Below are 14,041 nucleotides of genomic sequence, written 5' to 3' on the forward strand. Positions count from 1 at the left end.
GAATGGGGGACTGTTCTGAGCTTTCTTACATAAGAGGGTGGTGAACCAGCACCACCTTGCGCCTCCCATACCACTGTCTTGCCTTCTTGACATGTACACCGAGCACTACAGTTTATAATTCAGCGGCATTTGCTCTGTCCGTCACACCGTCTCCTCACGGACCATGTGAAGTATGATTATTGCTGTTGTTTTAATTTCCATTTAATCAGCGAGGACATGGGCTCAGATAAGATGTACAGGAGTACACGTAGCTCATGAGTGGGGGGCTCAAGAATTTAACCACGTTTCCTGATTCCGAGGTCAGTCCGTCTTTCTTGTTTGCATAGGTCTGTGTGTGTGTGTGTTTTGTTTTGTTTTGTTTTGTTTTGTTTTGTTTTGTTTTTCCTGTCACATGTTCTTCCTGACCCGGAATGCCCCAGCATATCTTAAACTTTGGAGGCATTTGTCCTGCACTTGCCCTCTTACTGGCGTTGACATATGACAGGCCCCACGAAGCACTCTCGTTCATAAAATCAACTCTCAGCTTTTTGAATCTTCTTTGGGGCAACAGTGGCTAGCAAGGAGTCGTGAACGATAATACCTATAATTCAAGAACAAAATGAAAATACTGCTTACTCTTGCATCCCCAAGAAACATTCTTACGATGTTGATTCTGGCAGTCCTTCTAACTTGCAAGCTATTGTTTTCATTACTAATGACATTTTATCATTCTGCAAGCAACCATACGAGAGAGAAAGGGAGAAAGAGAGAGATCTAAATGATCTGTTTTCATATTCTCAAGTACTTTTTCTTCTTCCATAAAAAGAATTTTTTTTTTTTTTTTTTTTGGCAAGCGACGGAAACTAGAAAATCGCTTTCTAATTCTATCTTAGCAAGAGTCAAAACTGGTAGGGATTTCTCCAGACATACTCTAATTTCTCCATGTGCTTTAGGACCATTGGACTAAATGAAAATATTTACCCAGCTCTTTTCCTTTCGAATACTGGGACATTAAAAGCATGTCATAAAATTGTCTCCCTTAAAAATATACCCATCTGATTAATTGGAGTGATCGTTCAACTCATACATCCTGTTACCCAGGTGTGAGATGGGTCAGGCCATGAAATACAGTAAGAGGGAAGCTAGACCAGAGGGACCTGGGAAGAAGAGAGGAGGGGGCTGGGGTCTGATTGAGAGTCACTAACTACATACCTACCACCCCCCTTCCCAACCAATAACTTGCTATGGCCTCCTGACCAAGACATAGTCTTTCTCTTTCTCTCTCTCTCTTTTTCTTTTAGAGGAAGAGCTACTGTCTATTTTTTTTAAGTTTATTTATTTTTAGAGAGAGAGAGTATATAAATGGGAGAGGGGCAGAGAGAGAGAAAGAGATTCTCAAGTAGGCTCTTTTGTCAGCATGGAGCCTGATGCGGGGCTCGAACTCACAAACTGCAAGATCATGACCTGCGTCGAAGTCAGATGCTTAACTGACTGAGCCACCCAGGTGCCCCGACACAGTCTCTCTGGATGTTGGGACTGTGTTAGTATACTGAGCGTAGAACAACATAACCTACATACTCACAAGGATATTGGGAAGGAAAAGGAGAAACCAATCCCTCCTTTTCATCCAGTGGGGGAGCTTAATATGCGTTCTTAATAAAGGCAAATGGGGGAAGTAACAGTGTGAATTACATTAGATTTTTCAATGTACTTGACTTTTTTTTTTTTACCTTACAAAATAGTAGATTGGATTTTCTAGTTCTGTTTAACCCAAGCTCTGGTCAACATTCAGCAGAACCCTTAATGTCTGCTGTGGTTGGCAGCAGGCCAGGCCAAAGGGGAGTGACAGGGACACCATGCAGGTTAAGGGGGCCTGGTGATATGAAAGGAGAGCCCCTGGGCCAAATCCTGGGTAAAGAGCGTAAGCCAGACCACGGGATCACTACTTGAGCGGAAGTCAGATGCTCAACAGACCGAGCCACCCAGGCGCCCCTCAATTTCTGTTTCTATCAGGTGACTGAGAAAGATTCTTTCTCCTCATCCCCAAGACTCTTCTTCCCTTTCTAATTTGCCGAAACAAAGAAACAAACTCAGGAGCCCCAGGGGAGGCGGGCATTTGTGTTGCTTCATGTGAGGACCAACGTGTATCCGTGTCCCCAGATCTTTCCCGCTGGCTTGTGTCTCAGAAAGCCTGTCCACTCCTTTAAGGGAAAGCACAGTTCTCAACAAGAACAAAAAAGGATTACAGCGCTAGAGTGCTCACCGAAAGGCGGCTCATTGGGTCATCAATCCTGCCACATGGGTTGGAATCAAGTCTGCGGTTAGAAACATAATCCCAAGGGTCGTCTGGGTGGCTCCATCGGTTAAGCGTCTGACTTCAGATCAGGTCCTGATCTCATGTCCATGAGTTCGAGCCTCCGCGTCGGGCTCTGTGCTGACAACTCAGAGCCTGGATCCTGCTTCTGATTCTGTCTCTCTCTCTCTCTCTCTCTCTCTCTCCCCTCTCCCTCAAAAATAAACACTAAAAAAAAAAAACGATTTCAATAAACAGCAAAGGAGGATTCCATGAATAAAATCAGCAGTCTCAAAGTCCTATTTCCCTGCCTCTCACCCTGTATAGCTCCCACATGTGGCTGCCCCGTTCTCACCTCCCTCTTTTCAGACTCTCCCCTCCTTCCTGTCCATGCCTTCCACCTCTCCTTCCTCCTTTGGATATGTTCCTTTCCCAGGGACTCCGGTCCTTTCCAAGGTGAACCAAATGGTCTTGGTTCTGTCTCTCCCTAATACCCTTATTATACACACCGGAGTCTAGGGAATAAGCCATAGAGTCTAGTGTAGAAGCCATAGAGGTGGGCAGAACTTTGTGTCCCTGATGCTGCTGCCTGCTCATCACCCAGAGAGTGCTGGGGTGTGGGATTTGCTGAATACAGAAGTGCCCCACGTGTGAGGAAGCGCACAGGAGGCACAAAAGAACAGAGTCACAGAGTCACGTGGAGACCGTTGTAGCCAAGTGGCTAGTGTCAAGGAGGGAATCTTACAATCTAGCAAAACGTGTCAAAGAGCAGACGTCAATCCTGTTGATTCCAAGTGATGAAGCAACATGAGGAGTGAAGGAGCGTATTTTCACCTCCGTGAGGTTTTCCTGGAACTAGGTGGGCACAAGAGGGCAGGTGGGCCATTCATTGTCACTCTTTTTACGGTGGGTGTGAGAAGAACACGGGCCCTTGACTGTAATCTGGGGTGTTGGGTATTTCATGCTCTAACAAGTGAAAGAATACAGCTATGGAAGGAAGCATGCAGGGTACAGCTAGACGTTTCTGGAAATGACTTCCACTGTTGCAATATCGTCTTCATTTTCACACACAGGAAAAAAGTTGAGAAAGTGTTTAAAGATAATTAGATTCCAGGAAAGCCGATTAGGCAAGCACTAATTCTATTGTAAGAGGAAGATAATGGACAGATTTTTGTAGGGGGTGGGGGAAATCACAGCAGAGGAAATGCCATAAATGCTTTTGCTTTCTTGAAGGCCAGCCCGCCCCACTGTGTCAGGCCCCCACAGAGAGGTGGGGGGGGGGGGCGGTTTCCTGGTAAAGTCGACATCCCGGAATAGAGTCAGGACAGATTTGTCTCTTTTGTCTAAAGAATGTCTGTAAGTTACTGAAATGCTGCCTCTGAAAGGTTGAATAATCTGATTTCTGCTTTGGGTACATTTCCCAATTCATTCCAGTCCATTTCTAGCAATCCCCTGTTTACATTCTCCATGATCTTTGTACATTTTTTAAAGTTGTGGAATCCTAATTGTTCCCTCATTTTCTGGAGGAAAAGTGTTCTCTTCCTTCTCTCTTCTTCTGGCAGGAAAAAAACAGAATGAACACTGAACAAACTTTTAACCATAAAGGCATTTTCTGAGATGATTATGAAATATATGAAAGACTGAGACAGTTCTTTGAAGAGTCTAGGTTTTCAAATAAAATCTTTACATAAAAATTTCATTTTTAAAAAAGATTTAAATAAAAGCGAAGTTCTACAAAGCTTGGAACAGATGTCAGAAGTTTAAAAAACATTCTTAATTATCAAGTCTTACGTTTCCAATCAATCAGTTAACATACTAGATCGATAGCATTAGGACTAGAACAGACTTAAAGGTCATCAAAGAAAGCATCTCGTTTTTTCTTAGGACATACTCATCACTGTGTAATATGAAAATATTCCACATTACAGATGCAGCATTGACTTAATCACATCCTTACCATTAATATTTTTGTTACTAGATGTTATCTGTTATAATTAACACTACAGTGACTATCCTTTAATATTAATTTTTGACCAAATCTCTGACCACTTCTAAGGTTTAGATTTTTAAAAATCAGTTTCTGTGCTAGTATTTGTCTATTCCACAATTTCCTTTTGGATTTACTCTTTCTTTGGCTCTCAGATACATCCTTCCCTGGCTTCAGTAAGAATTGATGGGGGACAGTGGTAAAGACTTCTTAATAGTTGCATATCAGAAATGTTATTTGACCCCAATTTGGAATGATAGTTTAGCTAGGTAACGTATTTTAGCTTGATGGTTTATTTCCCCTCATTCCTTCAAAATGCTCCGTTGTCTTTTGGCATGTAGTGTTGCCGACAAACATCCACTGACAATCTAATTATCAGTGTTTAATAGATATTTCCCTCATTTTTCTTGATGGCTTTTGAGATTTTTTTTTTTTTTGAGATTTTTCTCCACTTTTATTTTTGACAGTTCTGACGGCAGTTGTCTGGTAGGACGTTATTACATTTAGCCTTCAGTGTATGGGGGTGGGGGTTGGAATTGTTATAGACATATGCTGTGGACTCTGATTACAGCCCCATCTTTCCAAACTTCTTTTTCACTTTCGTTATACCTCAGTATGTCTCCATGTGGCTTTCTGTGAGTTATCTGCCTTTTTCCAACTGTGACCGGCCAAACGTTATTTCTTGCACAGATACTGTTCAATGATCATACATTTTATTTTCAGGTTTTTAGTGGGTTCTTATATCCACCAGCTTCCATTTTGTTTCTGCTTTTCTTTTTTTAATAATTGATAGTTCTTTTTAAAAGGGTGTTCTTATTTCTTTACTATATAAATTTGTTTGAATAGCTGATGTGTTCATATGGTTCAAAATTCAAAAGAAACAAAGTATATTCAGTGAAGCCTCCTTCCCACCCCATCCGTAGCCACCTGGTTGCTTTTCCTTGAGGCAAATGAATTACAAATTTCCTTCCAGAAATGAGCCACGCATCTTTAAGCAGATACAAACATACTTATTTTAGAGCTATTTTCAGGTGGCCCTATTATTTTTATTTTATTATTTTATTCCCTAAGTGTTGATTTTTATCGTAGTCCATTTGGGCTATTTAAAAACAATGTTTTTTCAATGTTCATTTATTTTTCAGAGACAGAGAGAGTCAGAGCATGAGCAGTGGAGGGCAGAGAGATAGGGAGACACAGAATCTGAAGCAGGCTCCAGGCTCTGAGCTGTCAGCACAGAGCCCGACGTGGGGCTTGAACCCACAAACCAGGGGGCTCATGACCTGAGCCAAAGTCGGATGCTTAACCCACTGAGCCACTCAGACGGCCCTGGGCTGCTTTAACAAAAAATACCATAGGCTTGGTGGCTTATAAACAACAGAAATTTATTTCTCACAGTTCTGGAGATTGGAAGATCGGGTTTCCAGAATGATCACACTCTGGTGAGGGCCCTCTTCAGGGTTGCAGCTGTCAGCTTGTCTTTGTGTTCTCATGTGGTGGAGCCAGAGAGAGAGAGAGAGAGAGAGAGACGAAGGAGGAGAAAGAAGAGGAGAAGGGGGGGGGGAGGAGGAGGAGGAGGAGGAAGAAGAAGGAAGAAGGAGGAGGGAGGGGGAGGGGAGAAGGAGGGGGAGGAGGGAGAAGAAGGAAGGAGGCGCAGGGGGAGGAGAGGAAGCAGCAAGTTCTCTTGTGACTTTTATTAGGGCACCGATCCTATTTAAGCCCTAAATACCACATTTAATTCTACTGACCTCCCAAAGGTCACGCTGGGGGCAGTAGGGTTTTCATATATGAATTGATGGGGGACACAAACATTCAGTCCATAATAATGTTGTAACAGTCTCTCTTGGCACTCGTTTTGCTGGTGAATTTTGGAATTAAAGTTTGCAGGCTTATGTGCGTAAGACCACCCTCCCGTCCCCCAGCCTCTCTGTTTCTCCGTCTTTCTGTCTGTCTCAGTTCAGACTTCCCCTTCTCCATTGGCTTTGTGCCTGCATCAGACTGGCCATAGCTCAGAATGGTTACATGGGTGGCCCGTGACCCCTTTCCTCTGAAAATACTGGGGATCGAAAGCTGCATGATGGGGCAGTGGGCTGCCTGGCACAGGTCCAGGCTGTGAAGTTGGGTCTCCTTCCTCCAAGCTCCCTAGATACGAGCCACCCATAAGCCTTGGGCCCGAAACACCTTGCAGCCTACCGGCCTCTTTTTACGGGCTGGAAAGTCCTTCCCCGTCCTGGACAGAAAGGTTTTATCTGCCAGATCGTGATTGCTTGTTTGATAGTTGGAAACGCGTATTGTCCTAAAAGCCTCATAGACATACCCATGGCTCTAAGTATCGTCACCCAAATAAAACAAACATACGCCATTGCTTTTGGGAAAACTTTCAGGACTTCGACAAATAAGCAACCAACAAGCAGAAGTAAAGCTGATGAGGCTGATAGTACAGCCTCTGAAGCCATATTTATGCCAAGTCTTGACTGGGTGTGGTCGGAAAAGCTGTTACTTGTGTGACGATTTAGTCCATTCAAGCTGCTGGGGTTTATAGGATTTGGGGACGCGTTGATCAGATATTGCAATATCAGGAGATAAAGTGAAGCGCAATCAGTTTTACTGAAATTTTACAAAAATGAATGATTGAAATCGATCACTCAACTGTTTGAAGCTTTACTATATAGCAAATTTGATTACCTTTTTTTCCTTTAGTATCGTATGGTAGACACAATATACCAAGAGAATATATCAAGCACTGCCCCACCCCCAACTGTGGCTCTAGGAGACTGGGCAGAGGGGTGTGAAAAGGAAAGGTCAGATGAGAAAATGTGTAGAGATTCTCAGACCACCACCACCACCACCAGTTGTCAACAGCAACAGTCTTGCCCACGGCTAAGATTCTAGATACACCGAGGATCATCGGACCAGCCCTCGATATCGGTCATTTCATAATCCATTTGGGAAAAAAGAAGAGCCATAAATAAAACACTGCCTGGAGGCAGAGGTGTCAAACGAGTGGTGCAGTAACTGGGATCCTAATTCAGGAGAGGGAGTGGGGTCTGAGGGTCTGACCAATTGAAGATTTCATTCATTCTTAGTGGTTTCCCCCTAGCTTTATTAGGATGTAATTGGCATATAACATTGTGTAAGTTTAAGGTGGTATAAGCTGTTGATCCGATACGCTTGTGTGTTGCCAAATGATCACCACCGTATTCACTAACACCTCCATCCCGTAATTACCATTTGAGACCTGCTCTCAGCAGCTTTCAAGTATATAATACAATATCGCTAACTCCGTCACATGCTGTACTCTAGATCCCCAGACTTACTCATCTTATAACTGGAAGTTTGTGCTCTTCGACTGACCTCTCCCCATTTCCCTCACCCTTCAGCCTCAGCCCCTGTCAACCATCATTCTGCTCTCTGGTTCTGTGAGTTCAGCTTTTGTAGATTCCACGTGCAAGTGAGATCATACAATATTTGTCTTTCTGACTTATTTCACTTAGCGGAATGCCCTCAAGCTCCATCCATGTTGTCCCAAGCGGCAAGATTTCCTTCTTTCTCACAGCTGAATAGTTTTTCATCACACATATATAGATGCACACATACACACACACACACACACACACACACACACACTATTGGGTATTGTGATTAATGCTGCAAAGAGCATGGGAGTGCATATACCTCTTTGATACCCTGATTTCATTTCCTGTGGATATATATACACAGAAGCAGATGACAGTTCTGTGTTTAATTCCGAGAACCCTCCATACTGTTTTCCATAGTAGTCATACCTATTCGTGTTCCCAACAGCGCATGCGGAAAGGTTTTATCTGCCAGATTTTCCACATCCTCACCAACACTTATCTTATCTTATCTTTTTGGTAATGACCATTCTAACAGGTGTGAGGTGATACTTGAGTGTAGTCTTGATTTGCGTTTCCCTGACGATGAGTGATGTGTTGAGCATCTTTTCATGTGTCTGTTAGCCATCCGGATGTCTTCTTTGGAAAAATGTCTGTTCAGGTCTTCTGCCCATTTTTTTTTTTTTTAACCAGACTGCTGTTTTTTGCTATTGAGTTTTATGAGTTCCTTATATAGTCTGGGTGTTAGCCCCTTATCAGCCAAGTGGTCTGCAGATATTTTCTCTCTTTCCGTACATCGCTGTGCATTTCGCTACTTGCTTGCTCTGTTATTGCAGAAGCTTTGTGGTTTGATGTAGTCCCACTTACTGATTTTTGCTTTTATTGCTTGGCTTTTGATATCATATCCAAAAGAAGAGTTGCCAAGAGCAATGGCATGGAGCTTTTTCCTTGTTTTTGTCTTCCCAGTTTTATGGTTTCAGGTCTTATGTGTAAGTCTATAGTTTATTTCAAATCAATTTTTGTGAGTGTTGTAAGATCAGGATCCGATTTCATGCCAGTGTGTGTCCCTATCCAGTTTCCCAAACACCACTGTTGAAGAGACAATCTTATCCTCGTTGAATATTTTTAGTTCCCTTGTCAAATGTTAGTTGACTGTGTATGTAAAGGTTTATTGCCAGGCTTTCTGTTCTGTTCCACTAATCTTTGTGTCTGTTTTTATGCCAGTTCCACACTGTTTTGATTACTGTAGCTTTGTAGCATAGCTTGAAATCAGGAAGTGTGATGCTTCTGGCTTTGTTCTTTCTCAGCTAATTGCTTTAGCTATTTAGGGTCTTGTGTGGTTCCATAGGACTTTTAGCACTGTTTTTGCTATTTCAATGAAAAATGCCATTGGAATTTTGATAAGGATTTCATTGATTCTGTACATTTCCTTGGGTAGTATGGACATTTTAACAATATTAATTCTTCTAATGCATGAACACTGAATATCTTTCCATTTATTTGTGTCTTCTTCAATTTCTTGTATCAGTCTTACACTTTTCAGTGTACAGATCTTTCACCTCTTTGGTTAAATTTTTATTCCTAAGTGTTTCATTGTTTTTGACTCTGTGGTAAATGAGATTCTTTTATTTATTTCTTTTTCAGATATTTCGTTGTTAGCATATAGAAACACAACTGATTTCCACATATTGATTTTGTATCCTGCAACTTTACTGACTTCGTTTTCAGTTCTAACACTTTTGGGGTGGGTGTTTAGGATTCTCTGTCTATAAGAGCTTGTCATCTAGAGACAATTTTACTTCTTCGTTTTTGATTTGGAATGAATGAACAAACATCTTTGGAAAGGAGTACAGCCCTCAGGGGCACTGTCTACCATAGCTTTCCCCCTCTCATTAAATCCAGATAGCATGGCTCTGAGAAGAGACCTCTGCCCTTTTGGCAGCCCCTTCTCAGCACCCCATTCCCATTGATTTCCCAACAGAGGTCTAAGGCCATTTATCTTCCTTGGCCATTGCTATGGACTGAATTTTTGTGTTCCTCCAAAATTCGTATATTAAACTTAATCCCCAAGGTGTTGGTATATGGAGGTGGGGCCTTTGGGAGGAGATTAAGTCCTAGGGCAGAGCCCCCGTGAATGGGATTAGTGCCCTTATAAAAGTGACCCCAGAGAACTCCCTCACCCCCTCCACCATGTGAGGACACAGTGAAAAGAGAGCCATCTATGAATCAGGAAGTGGGCCAGACATCAAATCTGCTGGGGCCTTGGTCCTGGATTTCCCATCCTGTAGTACTGTCAGAAATCAATGTTTTTTGTTTAAATCACCCAGTCTATGGTACTTTTGTTATAGTAACCCAAACACATTCAGACAGCCATCCACCAACGAACCCATCAGTACCTACATTACACTATATGAGACCCTAACTTTAATAGAAGGTTTTTGAGTGAACTCATCCCTTGAGTGGAATAAACGCACCATCTTTCCACTCAGAGATCTCCACCAGCCCTTTCTTTAGATGTTTGGAAAGGTCTTTACCAGCTTCAGGTTACGACTGAGCAGGAAGCCTGGGAGATTCTGGTAGATTCTTAGCCATATGCTGTGACTAAAAGCTTGCTGGTGTTCAGGGTGAGTAGCTGCCCTCAGTGGATCTGAAAAAATAACACTTAAAAGAGAGATGTCCTACCAGTGGCTGCGGTGGATCCCACAGTGAGACCCAACCTATGGGGAGGGGCCAAGGTGCATGAAATCGGCCATAATTAACTCCCTGACTCCCCGCTTCCGAGATGCTTGAGCCGGGACAGGTTGCTTACCTTCTATCCGCCTCGGTTTCTTCATCTCTAAGATTGGTATCATGATTATACCTACCTCCCAGGATTTTGGTAAGGAGTAAATTACTTAAAGTACGGAACAAACACCCAGAAGAACTTGGCACATAGAAAGCACTTGGTGGTAGTTGTTGATATTATCTGTATGTTTGAGGGAAGGGATACCTGAGGGGGAGGAACCAGGTTAGGGCCGGGGCCTGCCATTGAGGGGAACCCCGAGACTGATGGAATTTCGTGGGTTATGAATGGCTCGGAATACACCATTCTACGCTACAATTTTTCTGAATTACTTAGAGCATTAAACTTGAAGTTCCTCTACGATCTGGCATGAGGTAGGGATGTTTTAGAGAATAAAGTGGGGCCTGCCTCACGTGAGGCTCTCCATACCTGCCCCAGGTGAAGCAGCCCCCTCTCATGGGGAGTGTGTCAGAGCCCCAGGAGTGAAGGGTCAGGGGCCCGAGGGGGGCCCTGCAACCTGCAGAGGGGCCCAGACCCTCAGGGGCATAGAGCGGGACTTGGGGATCAAAGATTCGCTGGAGGGCACTGTTGGAAGGGGAAGGGACGGGGTGGGGAACAGAGGCTTGCATTACCTGGGAACATTTTCTCCAGATTTCTGTCTTCTCCCTTCTGCCCACGTAAGATTTCAGAGCACTTAAGAGCAAAAGCTGGCCCAGGTGCAGTGTTCTGGTCTTCTCCACGCAATGAATAAAAAGTGATCACTGGCCACTCCTGCGTTCATGCAAACTCAGCCGCCAGGGCATCCGAGGACTATGGAAGGAAGCTGGCAGAGACTCCACTGGGATCCCGCCCTTCTCTCTCTTCCTCACCACACCCACCCCAAGTTAGAGACGTGACCGGTCTGTGGGACCATCCGGTCCAGCATTTCGAAGGTCACAACGCCAACACAATGACCCGTGCATCTTTGTTTCCAGCTACAGGTTTATTTCCACAACAGAACTGATTTGTAGAAAATCACAGGACCAACAGAGATGCCACTCACCACTCAGAAAGCCCACAAGGGGAGCACAGGTATCGGATGGACTCCGCCTCCCCTGAGCCCCTGGGGCCTGAGGGAGGCCACGAAGGAGCGGATTCAGCAGGTGGTTAGCTGACTCTCTGGGGGGACAGGAAAGCCCAGGTTGGGGGGGCGGGAATAACACAGACACTGCAGGGGGTTCTCAGTGAGGCAGGAGAACACCATGGCCTTAGAAAGAAGGCCCTAGGACCCCCCTCTTGCCCTAAAACACCACACCATTTGTTACAAAGCTTGCCCCGGTGTCCCCAACAGCAAAGCACAGATACAATTTTCCCAGCAGGAGCTCGGCAACATCCTAAGAGCAAAAGACAAAGCATTCGGGGCTTATGGGTTGATTTTCAGCCCAAGACACAACGCGAGCTCGGACTTCTGAATTTTTCCATCCTTGTTCACATCACAGTGGCGCAGAAGGATCTCCCGGAACTTATCGAGGTCCGCTCCACTGATGCTGGGCTGAGGACAGCAAAGGGAGCCTGTCAGGAGAGGGGCTGACGGTGGCCCCACCCTTGAATGCCGCCCCCTCCCCGCCCCATGCTCAGTACGCTCAGGGGACAGCCTGCCTTCTAGGGAGGCTCCGTGCAGACGGGCCGTGGGGGTGGTCCCATCTCGTAGGCCCACCGAGTGTTGTCAAGGGTCCCGCCAACACGTTTACCTCCCAGCATGGCTATTTGGGCAAGGGAACCAGCCCCACATCACTTCTCTACGGCTCTAGGGAGAGCCTGCCTATTTAGGCCATGACAAAGATATTTTGCCTTGGAGCAGACAGTTGTCACCACGGATGCTGTCTTGCCGCATGATGAGAGAAGACACATTTCACTATCTCCCCGTGGGAGGATTTTGTGCCTCTGATTTTAAAAAGGGTTATAACAAACGAAAGACTGACTAAAACAGGATGCCACCGAGCTGCGGACATAGGATTTATTCCGAGGAGTATTTGGGGGCTAAGAAAACACTGTGATACGCACCAGACAGGAAAATAATTTCAAACTCAAAAGGCCCGCATGGGGCTCCCGGGTGGCTCAGTCAGTTGGGCGGCCGACTTCGGCTCAGGTCATAATCTCACAGTTTGTGGGTTCGAGCCCTGCGTCAGGCTCCGCGCTGACAGCTCAGAGCCTGGAGCCCGCTTCGGATTCTGTGTCTCCCTCTCTCTCTGCCCCTCCCCTGCTTGAGCTCTGTCTCTCAAAAATAAATAAACGTTAAAAAAAAAAAAAAAAAGGCTGATATGGAACACATTGTCAACACGTTCTCCTTGTCGGGTCTCACTCGGGATACTTCCCTGGGTGTCTGTGACAGGCAGGTAGAGGTGTGGCCCAGGAGATGGCTTAGAAGTCCTGAAAACAGCAAGCTACACTCCGTGGCTCCATACTGGAAGCTCCTTTCTTATGCAAAGTGGGACTTTTTGGTTTTTGGCATCCTCAACCTCTCCTGCCCCAGGATCCTCTTAGCAAATTCCCATGCTTAGAAAAGACTTGGGCGGTAGTCATTCACACATTAGCATGAATTAATCTCCAACTAGTGGCCCTCTGCCCCAGGATCCTTTTAGCAAATTCCCATGCTTAGAAAAAAGTTGGGTGTGGGGCGCCTGGGTGGCTCAGTTGGTCAAGCAGCCAACTCTTGGTTTCGGCTCAGGTCACAATCTCATAGTTCATGAGTTCGGCTCTGTGCTGACAGTGCAGAATCTGCTTGGGAATCTCTCTCTCCCTCTCTCTTCCTCTCTCTCTGCCCACTCCCACTCATGCTCCATCTCTCTCAAAATAAATTTACAAAAAAAAGAGAGAGAGAGAAAAGACTCAGGTGGTAGTCATTCACACATTAGCATGAATTAATTTGCCAATGTATTTACCTCATTCAAGCTATTCTAAGCTCTCTTTTACTAATTTGTTTACTGCAAAAGGAATTATTTCCTTAAAGGGAGTGGAAATATTTTGTGAGGGTGTGAATGTGTGTTTGGGGGTGAGGGTATGAATGTGGGTGTAGGTAAGGGAAGTTTCTTTCGACCTTTTGAGTTATGCTTTTGTTTTTTCTTTTTTTTTTTTTTTTTGTTAATTTATTTATTTTGAGAGAGAGAGCACACAAGCAGGGGAGGGACAGAGAGAGAGGGAGAGAGAGAGAGAATCCCAAGCAGGCTTAGTGCGGAGCTCTGTGCTCCTTGGGGCTTGATCTCAAGACTGTGAGGTCATGACCTGAGCTGAAATCGAGTCACTTAACCCACTGAGCCACCCAGGCACCCTTTGAGTTACGCTTTTAATGTTTGACAACTCACTAGGAGTCAGGAGACCCAGATGCCACTGTTCAAAAATGTTTGGATCACGGAAGACAAATCACCGGAAGTCACCGGGGGCCTCAGCTTGAACAATAAGTCACCAGTATAAGCACACACGGGGTCTGGGTCTAACGGTTCTACACAGAATGATTCTAACCTTCAGAACAACCCTATGAGGTTGTATTTACTATCAACTTTAAAAAAAAAAAATTTTTTTAACATTTATTTATTTTTGAGAGACAGAGACAGAGCGTGGGCAGGGGAGGGGCAGAGAGAGAAGGAGACACAGAATCCGAAGCAGGCTCC

General features: G+C 44.7%; 1 protein-coding gene across 1 annotated transcript in view; it reads right to left on the reverse strand.

Moving 5' to 3' along the window:
• Positions 1-11,796: 11,796 nt before the first annotated feature.
• The window catches only part of SCGN (secretagogin, EF-hand calcium binding protein), a 35,278-nt gene continuing 33,033 nt past the window's right edge, over positions 11,797-14,041 (reverse strand). The window contains exon 11 of the mRNA XM_042937720.1: positions 11,797-11,925. Within this exon, the coding sequence (XP_042793654.1) occupies positions 11,797-11,925 (129 nt within the window). The remainder of the gene's footprint in view (positions 11,926-14,041) is intronic.

This window comes from Panthera leo, chromosome B2 (assembly GCF_018350215.1).
Source record: "Panthera leo isolate Ple1 chromosome B2, P.leo_Ple1_pat1.1, whole genome shotgun sequence".
NCBI classification, from domain to species: domain Eukaryota; kingdom Metazoa; phylum Chordata; class Mammalia; order Carnivora; family Felidae; genus Panthera; species Panthera leo.